This window comes from Augochlora pura, chromosome 7 (genome assembly GCF_028453695.1).
Source record: "Augochlora pura isolate Apur16 chromosome 7, APUR_v2.2.1, whole genome shotgun sequence".
Taxonomy (NCBI): Eukaryota; Metazoa; Arthropoda; class Insecta; order Hymenoptera; family Halictidae; genus Augochlora; species Augochlora pura.
This window is the reverse complement of record NC_135778.1, coordinates 25,122,298-25,140,317: the sequence shown is the minus strand read 5'-3', so window position 1 is coordinate 25,140,317 and position 18,020 is coordinate 25,122,298. Positions and strand designations below refer to the sequence as shown.

The 18,020-nt window shown below is 40.5% G+C and overlaps 1 protein-coding gene and 1 non-coding gene across 2 annotated transcripts; one reads left to right on the top strand and one right to left on the bottom strand.

The window, feature by feature from the left end:
• Nucleotides 1-4,217: 4,217 nt before the first annotated feature.
• On the bottom strand, nucleotides 4,218-4,290 carry Trnav-cac (transfer RNA valine (anticodon CAC)). Its single transcript has one exon. It is a non-coding gene; the product is annotated as a tRNA-Val (tRNA).
• A 1,418-nt stretch (nucleotides 4,291-5,708) lies between these two features.
• LOC144472941 (uncharacterized) lies at nucleotides 5,709-13,608 on the top strand. The gene is made up of 9 exons (XM_078186410.1): nucleotides 5,709-5,852; nucleotides 6,384-6,461; nucleotides 6,537-6,617; nucleotides 6,708-6,756; nucleotides 6,832-6,922; nucleotides 6,991-7,119; nucleotides 10,660-10,862; nucleotides 10,998-13,124; nucleotides 13,197-13,608. Exons 1-9 carry the CDS (start codon nucleotides 5,709-5,711, stop codon nucleotides 13,253-13,255), a joined length of 2,961 nt encoding a protein of 986 aa, XP_078042536.1. The 3' UTR covers nucleotides 13,256-13,608.
• Nucleotides 13,609-18,020: the final 4,412 nt, after the last annotated feature.

The window sequence follows — 18,020 nt, the reverse complement described above, 5'->3', positions numbered from 1 at the left end:
CTCTCTCTCTCTCTCTCTCTCTTTTTCTCCCGTCTTTCGCCTTTATTTCCTATTTGCACTCTCTCCCACTGCGCTACCCGGAACCCCTTCCCCCGCTCCCTTCATCCCGTCGTCTCGCATTAAATTGTGCTGATTGATACATTCTCATCGGTAGAAGTTTCCTCCTCCCTCCATACCGGCTCGTCTCGTTTCGAAGGCTTAATTGGCCAGGGATTCATCGGTTGTTTGCCTAACCGGAGAATGATTATTGAAAACGAAGGTTATGTTCGGCAGTTTTTTCCTCCTTTTTTGGCTCCCTGAGAGAAGCTACGCACAGGTGGAAAAAATGGCCAAGTTCGTGTCAAAATTATAGAACATTAGACAGAGATAGACGGTCGTTTTTTTTTAAATGAAATTCAAAACATTCTAGAACGTGGCAAAATTATGGGAAATATCGCATGTACCATTATCAGCATTGAAAATTTACGTTGAATTTCATAGTTTTCGATCGAATTTTGCTTTAGCTGTTACAGGATGTGAAGGGACATTTATCTGAACTGGTGATACATCATTTGCTGATTCTGTCGTCCCGAATTTTAAAATCGGAGCTAAAGTATAATACTTTAAAATTAGAGAGAAACGAGACGATTTAATGCTAAAATGATCCCAAGGAGTTACCGGCGACCCCGCAACATTTTTAAATTGTCCACAAATGTGTAAATAAGTACTAAAGCATCAAGTTTTTCCCTGTCCTCCTAAGTCATGCTGTATTTCGTATTTTATAGCTTGAACATAATAAATTATAATTTGATTATTAAAATTTATTTTGTATCGCCTACAACCCCCACGATATCATTTATACCGAATAAATGGAGGAGGTTGTTCTAGGATTAATTCATTTTACTCTTTTAAATAGTTTCACAACTATTTGGTTTGTCTATAAGCATTCCATTCATCCATATTCATGGAGTGGAAAATATATGTATATTAGTATATAGCCATCCTTGATTACATGATGCTAAAATACCACATTCTAAAGTCACTCAAAAATAATCGCATGTCACGAGTAAACCAAAATTTTATCGAAAAATATGAAATTTAACATAAATTTGCAACGTCGAAAATTGTTCGTACATCCTCTATAATTTTCCCTGAATCTTGAACATTTTGAGTTTAATTTAAAAAAACGAAATCACCCTTCTATCTCATTTCTGTCAAAAGTTCGACAATTTTGACACAAACCTGGTCATTTTCCCCATTGTGCTGCGGTCCGAGCCTCGAAGATTCGAGAAATCCCGAGACGAGTCTACGACCCTTCCTCCTGTTCGGTGCATGCTATTAAAGTCATCGGGTCACTGTTACTCGCTAGACCGGCCGGGCAATGAAGCTTGTGTTACATAATCTGCAAATCGCAGCCCCCGAAACTATGCAAACTGCACCCCGGCCCTGTCCGCACTGACACGAGGTCGCTGCTGTGTTGCAACCATTCTTCGCCTGCTGCCACAAAAGGCAATCGATACCAAGATTCCGGATATTTTTGTCATTGTTCACTGATAATAATGCCAAGGTTATAATCAAGCCAGATGTGAAGGTACTTAGAAGTTAATTAGCCTTTCCACTTTTCCGAATATATCAACCATCTTCGTCGACCTCCTCAGAATTGATTCAAACAATTTTTCCAAGATATAAGATCAAATCTGCTGACTTGTTACATTAGATTTCCGGTTTTACTATAGTTAACCCATTGCAGTCGGAGCTATTTTAACTGGAAATCGAAAATAGCTTTATAGACTTATAGTATTTCCATTTTATCTAACCTGGTGCATTTTATATGTTATGTAATTAAATTTTGTGACATGCAAGAGTTAATAGTTCTTAAGAATTTTTTAAATATAAATATTTTTGATAAAAATTATTCTGAAACGTGACATGATAATTTTTATTTCAATGAACTTGACGAACGTATAGTTAGGATCATAGTGGTGTAAGTCACACTTTTCTCATTTAAAAAAAAAAACAAGTGTTATTGTTTTCTAATATATGTATTACTTACTAACTAAATTTAGTATTAAGATAATATAGAGTTTTTATATTAACACTTGTCTCTACCATTTATCACACTCGTCTTTTTAACATTTTCACATGTTACATGATTACATCTCCAAAACATAAATAAAAATCCTGAAAAATTTGACTCACGTCTGTTTGATTCTAACTCATTAAAATTATTATCAAGTCAAATGATCTGGTGATTTTTGGTCGGCGATGCAGCTACCTGCATTACCGAACGCGCTAGCATTACGCATTATCGCGGTGACGTCACAGCCGCTAATGCCCGAGTTACATAAACCCCCATTGCGTGTTCGTCCCTCTCTCTCTTCCTACCAGCCTACCCCAATGACGAACGAGTATCTCGATGACGCTTATGTCCCTTTTTTTCGGTGCAAGGCTGACGTTCCTTTGCAGCCAAAGAAAGATTGTTTATTTAGTTACGCATCAAAGATCGATCTACCGAAAGCTAACAAACTTTATAATTCGAAAGGAAGATCAGTTGTAAAAATCAAGATGGGAGAAATTATTCACTAAACTATGAAAGAACACTGTATTATATCGTGTGTATTCAAATCGATTATTTTCCGAATTAATTCTTGGACAAATATATTTCTATTTGTGAACAAAGTTTATACGTCTAACATGCGAAGAAAGGCAAATAAAAATAAATTTACTGAAAAAGTCAAACTGAGTTTCATATTAAAACCTAATTTTCAAGTCTGTGAAATACTATTAGTTTTATTTTCATTAACAAAAAGTAGGATTTTCCGTATCTGTAAATTTCCGTATCTGTAAATAACAAAATATAAGACTGTAATAAAAGACTATAATTGTAAAGGCTTTCTATACGTTCTTAAACGTGTATTTATTTTCAATAAAAGTGTTTTTAATTGAAAGTTATGATTTAAAAAAACTGGTTATCATATTATTAAGCACCAATACCTTACATATTATCCTATACTATTTTAGAGAGCATTTCGTTTACAGTAATTTGGAAGAACAGTGCGAGAACACCGAAGATATTAATTTTGCATAGAATCTAATCATCAATGAAATTATTTTTTTCTCCATAGAATAAAATCACGTTGTAAAACAAGTTGAACTCATTTGATGAAATGAGATGCACTGTCCTGTACTGGAAAAATAGCATGCGGTAGAGGAGGTTAAATGGTACGGCCTACAGTCATTTCACGTTAATTTGTCTCTCGATTTCAGGTTGGTTCACGGTCCTCGTAAACTTGCACCGTAATTACGCGGGAGCACGATAAATGAACCACGGCAAACTGACAAACCATTGAACAGCATGAGCTAGATGCAAGCGATACCAATTGGATATTTCGCTTGGCGCACAGATCGCAAAATAACCATCGCGTTCGGAAACTGGATTTTTATCTTGTTTATATCCATTTATCTTGACTGTGTAACGTTCGTTTAATTCACCGTATACAATAAAATTTTTATGTGCTAAAAAAACCAATTGAAATCGTATAAGAATATAGTATTGAACACAACGTACTGATGTTTTGATTAATTTTGTAAGTAAAAAATAATACTGTAATTAAAACCATTTTAGAACAAGCCTACTTTCGAAAAATTCTAAATGCACTGTACATAGAATTCTACATTATCTAGTGTAAGTGTAAACTGTATTATCTACCGTAAATAATACAGATATTTATTACATAATTATATAACGATTAATAATATAATAGATAATAAGATAGTAGAACAATTACCTAGTTAAATTGCCAGATATCATCTTTATTGATTTATACAATAAACCGTTATGTTTTTTAAAAAACTTCAAAAAGGACTGAACTCTCAAGATATGTTTCAACGGAATTTTCAAACAGATTTTGCAACCTGTAACAGCAAACACAGTTATCTATTTCAGCAGAAATTCTATTTTCCGACAGCTGATACAATTAGCACGAGAATGTTATAAACAAATCTTATTAAGGTATACTAGTAGTCCGTTTAAATTATCGGCAGTCTGTGAGATTATGATATTGCATGGCACCATACAGATGGCGCGTTTGATCAGTGCTGACATCGAAAATTTATTTTATATATTTTTCTCCTATTAATTTCTGCTCAAAATAGAGACTTATCTATATTTCTGTAAATATGTTAATGAATATAATAGATAATTTTATGAAAAGAAGAAAAAACATCAAAAGAAAAAATGTTTCCGCCCGGGATCGAACCGGGGACCTTGTGCGTGTGAAGCACACGTGATAACCACTACACTACGGAAACTTCTATGATAGAGGTGGTACAAATTTTGTTCATAATGACAATTTATGCTATAATTATTTAAAATCGTTAATTCTTGTGAATGCACAGCTAATTATTAAAATGTATATATCTAAATCATTTCAAATTACCGTAATTAATGGCTATTACATAATTAATTTAAAAAGGCATAAATGTAAATTTTGTTTCAGTTTAAACCTTCAGCGTCACTGTTTCTAGTGTCTATGATAAAGATGTTATTGTTGTAGACTGAACATAGATAAAACCGCATTAAAATTAATATGAACAGTATAATTGAAGTCTACTCTGGTGTCAGCAATAATATCATTTCGGTTATTGGCGTGTATAGTCTACTTTCAGCTGTTTTTACATTACAAATCTGACGTAAGTAATAAAAATTGTCAATATATATATATATAATAGTACAGAATAATATCAAATTGTTAATATAGTATAGCCTACTTCCAGCTGTTTGTACATTACAAATCTAATATAACTAATCAAAAAAGTAAACGCAATAAATTAAAACAATCAAACGTACATTCACCGATAGTTCGCATTACAAAAATTTACTTCAAGGTATAAGAATGTAAAAGTAAGACTTATTTTAATAACATCGGTTCATGTTAATCATAAATAAAAACTTCTAGGAATTATCTTCTGAAACTGAATACAATACCTATTTAAAACGCTAATTAATTCCTCTTGATAAATTCGACTTAGTTCATACAACAAGCAACTATTTCTGACGAAACCAAGTCATGAGTTTTGTCCACTTAATTAGCATTAATCGCAACATAATAACCTCTAACATGGCGCCCCGCACCGCGAGTCAAGCGCGCGTCCACTTGGAACGAAAATATTTCGTTGCACAAGAAATTTTGTAGAACTGAATCTCTACGTCGCTTTTGCATAATTCCATCACATTCCATGCACTCGACGTAAATATTAATTAACAAAAGAGGCTCACAAACTTATCGGTGCGCACTCGACTCCATCGGTGAACCACACTGAGTAACCTTTGCCCGTTGAAACCTCGCAGCAGATTCGAAAATACGAACACACGTGAAGAGAGACCGGCTCGAACGAATCACTTCGCACTTCAAGTCGTATTTATGACATTAACCTCGTCCAGGAATCGTCTCCTTCAGTATTGTCGGAGACGTCAGCAGAGTAAATACCTAACCGGATCGACGCGAGGTGCTGTTTGTTTACGTTCGCGTGCTGATACTTGTCGCGATAGTTCGGATAAGGGGCGAGAAAAAAGGGTCAATACGACGGGGTTGTAAGAAGTGAACAATAAAGGTGACGTCGTCGTTGGAGAGGGTAATCGACACTGCGGAGCTTATGGCCGGCAATTTCGTCGCGGGACCCGACGGTACACAGATCGGGCAGCTTAGGCCCGCGTGCGACGCGGCATTATGGGGAAAGTGATGCAATCTGGCGACAATTCGAAGGACCCATGCTGGAAGACCGTGCGGAAGGAGCAGAAGGTACTACCAAAGATGAAGAAGCGCAAGAAGGACCTCATTGACCCGCTTCAGAGATTGCGCAATCCTTCCAAAGTATGCTCGTTGACATTGTGTCGTCTATTGTTCGGGGAATTGTCGACTTAGTTTAACCTTCAAGTGGTGACCGAATCTTTTTATAGCTCGTCTTGCAGACTCGTAAGACGTCAAACCGATGTGCGCCACCGGTTGAAGGTTAATTCTCAGAATAATAGTTTAATGTAAAGTCTAGTATTAACTATTTTTCTTGTATGGTAAAGTAAAAGAGATTTCAAGGTCAACTCAAATTTTTTTTAACACTGCTATATCATCAGTATATAACAACCGGCACTTAGACAAATCCGGAAAATTATTTATATTGTTAATCACAAAGAAGTGGTAACAGACAACTGCTGTTACAAGTCATCCTGCACAAATAATTTAAACGTTATGACATTTAAGAATTTAGTGTATTTTTATAAAGTCTCTGTAGAATGGGATAATTTATGAAAAATTGTTCAAGAGAGTATAGTAAACGGGTTTAAATTCCGAGGGGTGGACGGTTCGCCATTTTGTTCGGTGCAATGACGTCGGAATGGGATTTTTCAGCGAGACCGGAAACCGACCCACCGGCAAGGCAATTTTGTAAAGCTTCTGCACCGTTTCGCTGACGTACGAGAGGAATATGTATATTTCGGATTATTTTTGTTTATCCGCTCCTCGTTCTGGATCACCTGTGTGAATACAAACCATCTTTTCCAGGGCAAAGAGACGAAAACCGATGGCCAGTTGGGAAAGGTGCGAAACTCGAAGAATGTAGCGAATAGGATTCTTCCTAAACGCGTAAGTGTCGCAAATATTTCTATTATAAATTATAGCGAAATTACAACTGTTTTACAAACAGGTTTGACCGTTTCGACGTTTGAATTGCAGATGTCTGGGATTTACAGAAATGGTGCTGTGGGCAAAGAAATACGTAGATGTACGTTTTTGAGATTATTTTTTTAAGTGAGTTTTTATTTTTCTAGGAATTGGAATAATTTTAGATCGTTTGTAGCGAACGCGCGGGTTCCCTTGAACGGTTCGGACAAAGCCAGGTTGGAGGGAAACGTTATGAAGCTTCTCCAAGGCTACGACGATAATGCTAAGTACGTAAATCACAAAATTATTATGAATTTGATCGGTAAAAATTCTTAAAAGTTTTTTGTACTTTCAGGAGTGTTGTACTTAACGATAATGGAGATGAAACGCAGGTTGTGGTAGTCGATTATGTCAGCAGGGACACCCTACGCCCAACTCCACCCGGCACGGATCTATTGAGCCCGGTTTTTGGTAAAGTGAATGGGTAAGTCTCAGGTAAATGATATATACATATATTGTAGGATGTGTATAGTGTGAACGTGTGTGAACGAGCGGTGCGGTTGAAGACGCGGTACGATGGAGACGCGGTATGATCGAAGCGCGGCATGTTTGAAGACGCGGTGCGAGTGATACGGGGTATAATCGATCGCGACATGTTTGGGGACAGCTGTCCGATTGAGACGCGGTATGATTGAAGCGCGGTATGTTTGATGACACCTGGGCGAATGGAGTGTGTTTGTTTCTGACGACGTATAAAAGGAGGCCCTACGGAGGTCTCGGGGTCAGTCCGTTTTCGACGTTGCGTGGTGGAGATCCTTGTGTGAGAGTTTGCGAGTATATTGAGAGAGGCGCGTGGAAAATCCTACAAACTCGGGGGCTCAACCGAGATTGACAGAGCAGTGCGAGTTATACATTTGAGACGAACAATAAGTAGTATCAGAAATCCGAACGACTTCACTATGACGTACTTAAAAGACATATTGAGGGCAAAAGATCTCAATTGTACGGGAACGAAGAACAAACTAATCAGCCGATTAAGGATGGCCGATCCATCGGGGGAATGGATGCGGGAATCCGCGAATGACGACGAGGACGATAGTGTCCAACAGCGGGTCGATTCATCTCCTGATGTGACCCCGAGGGCACCGATGTCCTCAGCAAAGGAGGGCCACACGTTTTGGGCCCTGCAAATTGCGCTGAAGGAGAAGGAGCTGGCAGAGCGTGAAACACAACTTTTGCAGCGCGAAGTCATGCTGATGCGTCGAGAACTGCAGCAACCGGGGATGGACAACCGTTTTTCCCCACACGGCACAATCGTGACGGGAGCACCGACGACCAGGTTAAACAATGCAATCCTCGCGTTACTTGATTATTTCGTGGGAAATGGGGAGCATTTCGTTACGTGGGAGAGACAATTCTGGCTGCTGCAAGCAACCTATCGCATAGAGGATGGCGAGGCGAAGATGCTGATGGTTTCGAGACTGAAGGGACGCGCGCTAGAATGGTTTCACTCGAAACCAGAATTCGTGGCGATGTCGGTCGATCAGCTGTTGTAGGAACTTGGAGATATTTTTGCGGACTGGGCGAGCAGAGTTGCAGTTCGTCGAGAATTTGACAGAAGGGCGTGGAAGAGGGGCGAGACGTTCGCTGAATACTTCCACCAGAAAGTAATCCGAGCGAATCGAGCGGACCTCGACGATAGGGACATGGTGGAGTATCTCCTCGACGGTGTGCCCGATGTGATGCTGCGGAACAATGCGAGGCTACAGAGGTTCCAGACGAAGGAAGCGCTCTTAGATGCGTTCAAGGGGGTGACCGTGGACGGTGAGATCCAATTTGGTGGTAGGCAGTTTAGGCGTGCCGAATACGAACCGCAGCGAGGCAACGACGAGTTCCGACGGGGCGGCGGCTCATTTCGGCTTGATGATGGTCCTGTCCAGCGAAGTGTCACGTAAAAATCACGGAGTAAGAGATAAAAAAAAGGGGCTGCTGAACCGTGGTCCAAAAGACTCGTTTAATATGAAGTTTACAAAATCAAACACCAGTAGCTTTACACGCTTCGGATACAACTAGTAGGCGCGTAGGGTAGAACTGAACTGAGAGTGTCGCTTAGGGTGTAGTCCTATTTATGCTATTTTCTTACATGAATGACTAATTGGCTTATGACTAAGTGAGGTAAGCCGTGAAGATTTCGGTGTTCGGTCAAGGTCCTCCTTACTATTGCTTGCTCTGAGTTGACTGGATACTTATGACTAATGCTCGGTCAAGGTCTTATTTACTACCCTTTAGTGAATTGTGATTAATCCTATGCCGATTAATCGTGACTACGCTTATGAGCAATAGGGTGGAAAATTTTGGTGGTTACAGAAACGACGGCAGTTGGCAGCGAGGTAGCAGCGGAAGGCAGCACGGTGAGACTGCGGGCCGAAGATGCAACCACACGGAACCCAGTCATCTGTGACAAGGTGTTACAATTACGGTGAGCGAGATCACCTGTCGTTCGAGTGTCCGTTGAGGAACCAGGGGAGAAAGTGCTTTGAATGCTGCGAATTTGGATACGTGGCGATGAATTGCCCGAAAAACAATTGTATGATGAGGGAAAGCTTTGTCAAACAGCGTGCGCGAAATATTTTAAAACTGTACAGATCGGTGATTGCGACCTAACGGCACTCGTCGACGCGGGCAGTGGCATTTGTTTGATGCGACGCTACGCTCATGAGAGAATAGGGGCGCCGCCGATGGGCGACAGCAGCGTATGTTTCCGGGGAATAGGGTCGGATACGCATAAGCTGATCGGCGAGTTCTCGGCGAAAGTAGTAGTAGACAACAATAGTTATCAAATTACGATACGCGTAGTGCCGAATTCAATGATACCACATGATTTCGCCATCGGTACCGATTTTTTAGATGCGGTAGAATTAATTGTGCGCCAAGGAAAAATTACAATTCGTAAAATAGACAACGTACCGGAAGTATTTGATATAAGCATCCTGCGTAGGGTTAATATAATCGACGTTTCGCCGGTTTACCAACGGGCGAGAAGGTTATCTCCGGTCGAGAGGGATACCGTCAACGCGCAGATTCGGGAATGGTTGCGTGACGGAATCGTGCAACCCCCTCATTCAGAGTATGCGAGCCTAATAGTATTAGTCAGGAAAAAGAATGGCGCAACGGGGCCATGCGTAGATTACCGAGCTTTGAATAAGGAAATCCAACGAAAAAACTTTAATAAAAAAGGGATCCAGGGTGAGAAATATCGAGGAGGAGATCGCGTTGCGATAAAACGAACCCTGCAGGGTCCAGGACTAAAACTCGCGGCGAAGCATCTAGGACCCTACGAGATAGTCAGACCGTTGCGAAATGACAGATATGTGGCAGCGAAAGTAGACGAACACGAGGGATCTCAGCAAACCTCCACAGCGGTGGATTTCATAAGACCATGGGTGTACACGGATAGCGATTGGGCGCAGAGTAATAACGAGAATGATAAAGCGATGGATGAGTGCGGTTGAAGACGCCGTACGATTGAAGACGCGGTATGAACGAAGTGCGGCATGTTTGAAGACGCAGTGCGAGTGACACGGGGTATAATCGATCGCGGCATGTTTGGGGACAGCTGTCCGATTGAAGCGCGGTATGATCGAAGCGCGGCATGTTTGAAGACGCGGTGCGAGTGACACGGGGTATAATCGATCGCGGCATGTTTTGGGACAGCGGTGCGATTGAGACGCGGTAGGATTGAAGCGCGGTATGTTTGATGACACCTGGGCGAATGGAGTGTGTTTGTTTGTGACGACGTATAAAAGGAGGCCCTACGGAGGTCTCGGGGTCAGTCCGTTTTCGACGTTGCGTGGTGGAGATCCTTGTGTGAGAGTTTGCGAGTATATTGAGAGAGACGCGTGGAAAATCCTACAATATATTTATAATTATTATGGCAACTCAATAAATACCGTCTTTTACTAACATAAACAAATACGTTTTGATATCTAGCAGGCACGTAATTGTTATTTGCATTTCTTTGCAGAAAAGAGCAACGAAACAAAGATGATCGAGGAGGACAAGAGGGTCCATCTAACTATGTTGACTTTTCCCACTTGCTCCGGGGAAAGACGAAGGTGGTGAACACTGAACAGTTGCAAGATTCAGCTATTAAACGGTATGAAGAACTATGTGATGCTATTAGTAAAAAATTCGAGGGGTTGAATCTTCCGGATCAATCAATCCCAGGTAATTAACTTGGTTTATTGACAAACGATTTTGCTATTTTCATATCGCCATTCAAAAATGGTTAATAAATTATTTATGGTCGTACACAGTTTTCCCTTACAACAGAAACAATTCAATTCACTTCCTGATCTATAGATCCACTGTCAACGGTGAAGAAGGAGCTGAGAGGTTTCTATGCAAAGTCCAGTCAGAATCACTATTCGAGAGATATATCGAAATACGGGAATCCTTTGGCCGAACGGATCGTCGGATCGAGCTCAGACTATTCGAACCCCATTCTAGCAGAAGCAGTGTATAGTTCTTCCGGTATCGGGGAATCCTCCAATCCAGGGGTGACAGATTTGCGATCCTTAGCGCTATTCTCAGGTCCTGGAGAGATTAGTGGTAAACCCAATGTGACTTTCAACGCGAAAACCTATAGTAACCCCTATTCTAACTTAATAGAAACATTCGTGGACACCTTGGACTACCAGAATGTTAACAAGGAAACCACAAAACCGATCGATTCGCAGGCGAATCAAGAAACATTCTTATCGTTGTCACCGAATGTCCGCGAGAAAAAGAAAGGAGCTCCCCTGTCTCGCTTCTTATTCGATTCCACTCTGCTAAGCATCTCGGCGAATAAGGTAGATGATAAAAGAGAGCATCATGCGCGCAGCATGGACTCGGAAAGCGTCGCAAACCGAACTTCTTTGGAAGTGAACTGTTCTTCCAGCCTTGAAGATAATCACAAATCCGTTGACGACTATATAGCATCTCGGACGAATAAGCAACTGATTTTACCGCAATCCGTGGTGGAAATACTGAAAGAGTCGATAAACAAGAGGTATTTCATAAAAAGCAAGAACCAACGTACCCAAACTACTGATTTGTTGAATAACCGGACAAAGAGGCATCCCGGGAAGAGCAACGTGAAAGCGGCGCAACAGGTGAACGCAAAGAACTTGAAGCATATCCCGGCTATACTACGTAGATGCAACAAAACGAACATATCTCATTCGTCAGTGGAAAGATTGTACAAGATTCCCTCGAATCCGAATGTTTCATCCATACCGCTGGATTTGATACCGGAAACGTCAAAGAACTCCGACGGCTATGCTAGCAGCAGCGATACCGATACGATCAACGTGCCGACTTGCGTCATAGCATCGCCCAGTCTGCGCAAGGACCGCGAGAAACCCCCTGATTCGGACGACGATCAGCGTTCGCACGTTAACAATTTCTTCTCAAAGAAAAACAAGAGCAAGCCTACGATACAGAGAACCGTGATGTTTACCAAGAAGGACTCTCGTAGAAAACGTCCAGAAATAAACGACCCGATGCCGGAAAGGCCGGCGGATTCGTTCACTGTGAATCGAGTGAGGCAGGAGGTGCCTCAGCAACTGGAGAAGAAGTGTGAGAACTGTCAGCGAGCCACGATGAACAGCTACCGTTCGTTCGTCTGTTCGGACAATTCAAACGATTCGAACTACTACAGCCAGGAATTGAAGGAGGTCAGCATCCCGCAAGTGCGACCTGTGCAGGTGCAGCAGGAGCCCGTCGTGTGCGAAAAGCTGTTCGTCAGGAAGCTGCCGCAGCACCCTGTCTGTTTCGTGGCTGCGGATCCGGGGAAACAGGCTCAAGACTGCGCGAAAGTCGAGAAGGTCTATTGTCGAAACGATAACACCGATGTGCGCATAGTTCAAGGTTTCCAGAACCTGAAACTGTTGCCGATAGAAGGGCAGAAGTCCAAATTCAAAAATCAACGCGTCAGCAACACCGTGGTGGTCGAGGAGCCGCCAATTAAGTACCTGGCATTCGATAACGACTCGAAGACTCAGAGGGTCCCTATATACGTCCAGAGCAAGCAGCTACCACAGTTCACCGCCGTGAATAACGCAGATATCGTGAACCCTAAGGTAAATTACCGACTGGTTTCCTATCCGGACCCGACACAGAAAATTCTGCTGGTGCCGTCCCACGAGGAAGACAAGTTCGTTTACGTGGAAGAGAAGGACTTGAACCGACCTGGCGTGTCCTACGAGCGGGTTACTCAGCCCAGGAAGATGTTCCTCTGCCAGAACATTCTTCCGGATACACAGTCGGACGTGCAGTGTCTCGAAAGCATGCCGAATGCGCGCGAGGTTCACATCTCGAAGCAGGATCTGACGGAAATCGCGGAAGCTGGATACGAAGCCGTCGCTGGTCTGCAGATGAATCGAGGAGAGAGTGTGAGAGGGAGCGTCGGTAACTGGGAGGAGGTCCGACATCGACCGAGTCATGGTAATAATAGATAAATAACTCTTGAAAATTACTCTGTACGCAAAGATTCTGAATCGAATACGTTGGTTCCAGAGCACGCGATTTTCAAGGAAACCTGCGCAAGGAATCACAGTACCTATTACAGGAAATAACGGTTGGAGCTCTTAAAATGTATATTTTATTACATGTATTTTCTTTTCTGGTAGCTGAGTAACTATACGCAATTATTTATTTCTTTCTTTCGCACATTAAGCAGTAAATAGGTTTCGCAACATTCTGTTTTGAACGTTTGAGTTTGTACACTCGTGGGAAGTGCAAAATGCGAACAAGGGTTCCATTTGTACAAAACGCAGTATTAAAGCTTAATCTTTTAAGTGATCCCGGCGTTATCTTTCTGCGAGATTAGTTATCTTTTTATTTATTTTTTGTACAACTATTTATGAACTTCCTTTTGTTAATAATAACTCTACGAGACTTTTGCGTCGCAATGTGTAGACGGTTATTTTTCGTACAACGGCGTCAAATCATTGTTTTGTTAGTAATGACCGCGCTGGTCACAAATCTTTAAATTTACCGGCGGGGTGGTGCAACCGTAGGATGCCGCCAATTTGAATAAAATCTTCTTAAATGTCTCTAGTGGAATTTGAATTAGCGCGATGCTGCAGCCTTCGACTCCTCGGACGGAAAAATATTTTAATTTTGTTTTCGATCCGGAGAAGAGAAATTAATTACGATACAGAAAATAATGAGGCCATCGATGCGCGGTAAATAGGATTACGAGCGCAATAACGACGCGCAAAAGCAAACGAATAATTGCTGGCCCATTTTAATCAAGCTCCAACAACAATTTTACAGAACGCCGACGGGAATTACTACGTTAATGTAGTTTACGTCTCGTTACAACGGAAACATCAATTTGCTTCCCGTTGCCGGACGATAATCATGATGCGTTATGGTTATGGACGAACATTATCGCTTTTTGAATATATTTTTTCGTGTCGTGAATTTATTTCGTTGGAAGCAAATTAGCCGGAACGTCGCCTCGGTAAATCAGGACTGCAGGGCCAATAATTTTCATTGAGAATCGTTATACTTACGATAGGAGAGCATCGAACAAATTATTACTAAAGTATTCGTTAATTTAAAATATAATTTTTCATGAAGACTAGTTTGGATACCTACTAGGTAGGTATTGAAACACTGGTGGGAAACTGTTGTTATAGAGTCAAAATCTCTGTTTAGAATAAAATAAGTATGTTTTTCTGCATTTAGAGTATTTTCAATAAATATCGTGTAATAAATAATTTAACGTAATAATTTGAAGCACTGTGGTAGAAATGAAGTTCATGATACCGGATCATTCATTCACAACAACTAGGTTTAGAGAGAATTCTAGAAACTATACGAATGTAGCGATGTAGAATTGAATATTTTGTTGAATATTTGTATAAATAGTTGAATATTTGTATAAATAGTTGAATATTTGTATAAATAGTTGAATATTTTGTATAATTTTGTATAAATAAATTAAACAGTTTGATTTAACTAGATTTTAGTTACTACGAGGATGATGAATAGCCTAATAGAAAGGGGTTGATCCTTCACCGCTAGTTTCATCAAAAATTCTAAATTGTTTAAAAACTGAGTGCAGCGAGAAAAGGTTGCTTTTCATTCTCCAGTTTTCGTAAAAATTTCGGCTAATTTAAAAACTGCATTGCAGTGGCGTAGAATCAACTTGGTGTAATTTCTTAATTACTATAGGAATAACGGATCCTATAATAGAAGAGGGTTGATTTTCAACCGTCAGTTTTCTGTACAAATTTCACTATGTTTAAACACTGAATAATACAAATGCGATGTCATAGAAGCTGGTTGAACATTTGGAAGTTTCGTGTCAAATAAAATAAACAATTTAGCTAAAATTTAAGTAGTTATTGAAATATTAAGGAAAAGTAATGGTTCAAATAATAGAAGAGTTTATTTCCAATCCCTAATATGTTTAAAAATTCGAGGTCCCTTAAAAACATAGCGATGCAAACGCAGCGGCGTAGAATCCAGTTAAATATTTCGAGCGGCGGCAACCTAACCGTACGCGTGACGGAGAAAAATTGCGGTTTCCGTTGCGAACGCCTCGGACACCAGGAAAAATGTCGAGGAGAGTGACAGTGGCGCGTGTAAGCCGGAAGAAAAATTATCAGGTTTCTCTGGGACGTGGAAATATTAAATTGTATTCCTATGGGCCCGGCAGTCGATGGGGTGGAATCGCCGAAGCGGGGGTGAGCAAGGGTCTCAGGGATCACTAACCAATATTTAATCAACTTTCCAGGAGAATATTATTCTCCGGACAAATCAAGGACATATGTATCAGACCGCTAAGGGGGGCTGACGTTCTCTGTATTGATATAAAAGACGAAACGCCGTTTACACGGGTCTACATGCGTGCGCGCGGGCGCGCGCACCCCCCTCATGTTTGTGCTTATTCGCATTGGCGTATTTGCCTGGCGTTCAATTGATTCTTAACCTTTCGCTAGGGAAACATCCATTAAACGTCGCGTCGTTATTGGACTAAGGAGGTCCGTGAGAATTGTTTTCCTTCGCGGATGCACTTAATTATTCTTAAATCGAATGAAATTGCATTAGGATTTGTGCATTCACTTGCTGGTTTTAAACGCTATCCTCCGAAATATTGAAGGGTTGTAATTTTTGTTTACACTGTCATGAAAATTACCAGAGACTACAACGAATGCAATTTTACAATCTTCATGTGTAAAATGCTGTAAATAATATTGCTCATTGATTGCAAGTAAAACTAAGGGGAAAAATAACTTCTTCATTAGAAGAACAACACTGAAGTGAAAGACAGGTTACTGACTACAGAAGCTGCCCATACACTTTTAATAAAATTCGATATTTTAAAAACGATATTTTGTTTGCTAAAGGAAAATAAAAATAATACGAAAAATGGATTTCTCTATTAGAAAAGCTTCCCCCAATAAAAGACTAGCTTCTTATCGAAGTTTCAAGAAATATTAAGAAATTAAGTTTGGCTACTTTTGTAAGCGCAATGTTTGTTCACCAAATGCAAGCAATAGACAATGAAAAAATCAGTCATCTTATCAGAAAACGACCCTTACCTTGAAAGCAGATCCGCTGTTACAAAAACTGGCTCTAAAATTTTCGAAAGTGTCCCTAAAAATATCAGCAAATATAATTTTGTAATTGCAGAAAAGTGTGAGTTATCTATAACTATCTATAAATATCTATGCATCAATTGTAAACTTGAAATTCGATATATCAAGAGTATGCACTTTTAAGATGAATTTTACAATTTGGTGTCACCTTTACGTGATCGTTAGGGGTTGAAAACGTCGAGCTACCGTTGCAGAATGATTTTTACAGTATCAGGGTGAAGGTAAAATCATAGTTTCGCACGGCAGTCGTTCCGTTGAGATATTCGAACGTGCGTACCGAGCGATTCGTGTCCCCTTCGTTACAACGTGGCGAAATTATTGACGAGGCTACGCCATTGGGGAACTCGTTTCCCGTGTGTTCCCAGTGTACACACACCAGAGACGGTTTCGGTGTTGCGCGGCGCCACACCACGTTCCTCGAACAGAATCCTCCTGGGACGGTATACGGGGAAGAGGGTCGAGAGCCCAGGACTGCTCTCATCGTGGCCCTTTCGTGAGAACAAGTGCGAAACAAGTGTCGCACAGGTTCCTGCCACCTATCCAAGGCCAGCCCCGTGTCAGGTCCGGGACCATGTAATTTCACCATACGGAAAATAAATCATGCCGCCTCCTTTTCATCCTCGCTTTTGTCCTCCGTTCTCGCGACGACCGACGCGCCAATTGATTCCTTTGAAAAACAACAGCGCCATTTTATCAGTCCTCGAAAACTACCCCTCTATTGTATCTAGTAATTTTTATGCTAATTTTTATCGACGTATGAGAAAAGAAATGTATCGAATTTTTTGGTCTGAAGGATGCTTTTGTTTCTGGTTCTCAGCGGTGAAAAGTTGAACCGACCTTTAAATGGAATATCATTTTTAATTGCTACTACTTTCCCGATAGAAAAATATTAAAAATAGATCGTATCTTTAGGAAAATTTCAGAAAAATTATTTGTGTAACTTTGTGCTACTCAAGGGTGAAGACTGAAACAACCCCCAAGTGAAACATCAATTTTGTTTGCTGTTTTATTTGTTAAATAAGGTTGAAAGTGGACGGGAAAATTTTTTAAACAAACTTTCATAAATATTGTTTAGTTAATTCGTGCTCTTTAAGGATGCAAGTTGAAGCAACCCCTAAGTGCATTATACTACATCTCTTTCTGTTAAAAGATAATGACGAAAACGAATCAACAAAAATTGATAGATCTTCATATAGAATTTTGACCATGGGGGTGAAGCAACCCCTAACTAGAATATAAGTCTTCCATCAAATCCATTATTATTCCAAATAACACTGAAAAGGAGCGAATATTCTAGAACGATGAAGCATTGAAAGAATGCAATATACATACACCAAAATAAGAAGTTTTGTTCAATTCCTTTGCACATTTAATCTTGGACAGGGAGAAAATCTTCGGAGAACTATATAATGCAATGCATAATAAATGAAGTTTTTACATAAGATACAAAGTCGAATAAAACACTTCACGGCACAGTGCTCGACTGTAGAAATAGCTCGAGATGTAAGGGTGAAATGGCTGACGTTACGTAAGAACGAGTACATTTTTGATCCCCCCAGAAATAAACGGAAAAATTGTACCCGAACCGCGGATTACTAATTTGCATCGGTAATTCGTAAAATCCACTTTAACAGTGGATTCAGGACACAAAAACAATTTAAACATTCATGTAAACGCGAATCCAATTTGAGCTTGCTTCCGAGTTTCACGGCGGAGTTTCCACGGG

What these genes read in the sequence shown, in the direction of transcription:
- LOC144472941 (XM_078186410.1), top strand. Translation starts at nt 5,709, where the DNA reads ATGGGGAAAGTGATGCAATCTGGCGACAATTCGAAGGACCCATGCTGG. An exon ending in CTGACGTACGAGAGGAATAT is followed by an intron (nt 6,462 to 6,536) that starts GTATATTTCGGA and finishes CATCTTTTCCAG; the next exon opens with GGCAAAGAGACGAAAACCGA. An exon ending in GGGCAAAGAAATACGTAGAT is followed by an intron (nt 6,757 to 6,831) that starts GTACGTTTTTGA and finishes GATCGTTTGTAG; the next exon opens with CGAACGCGCGGGTTCCCTTG.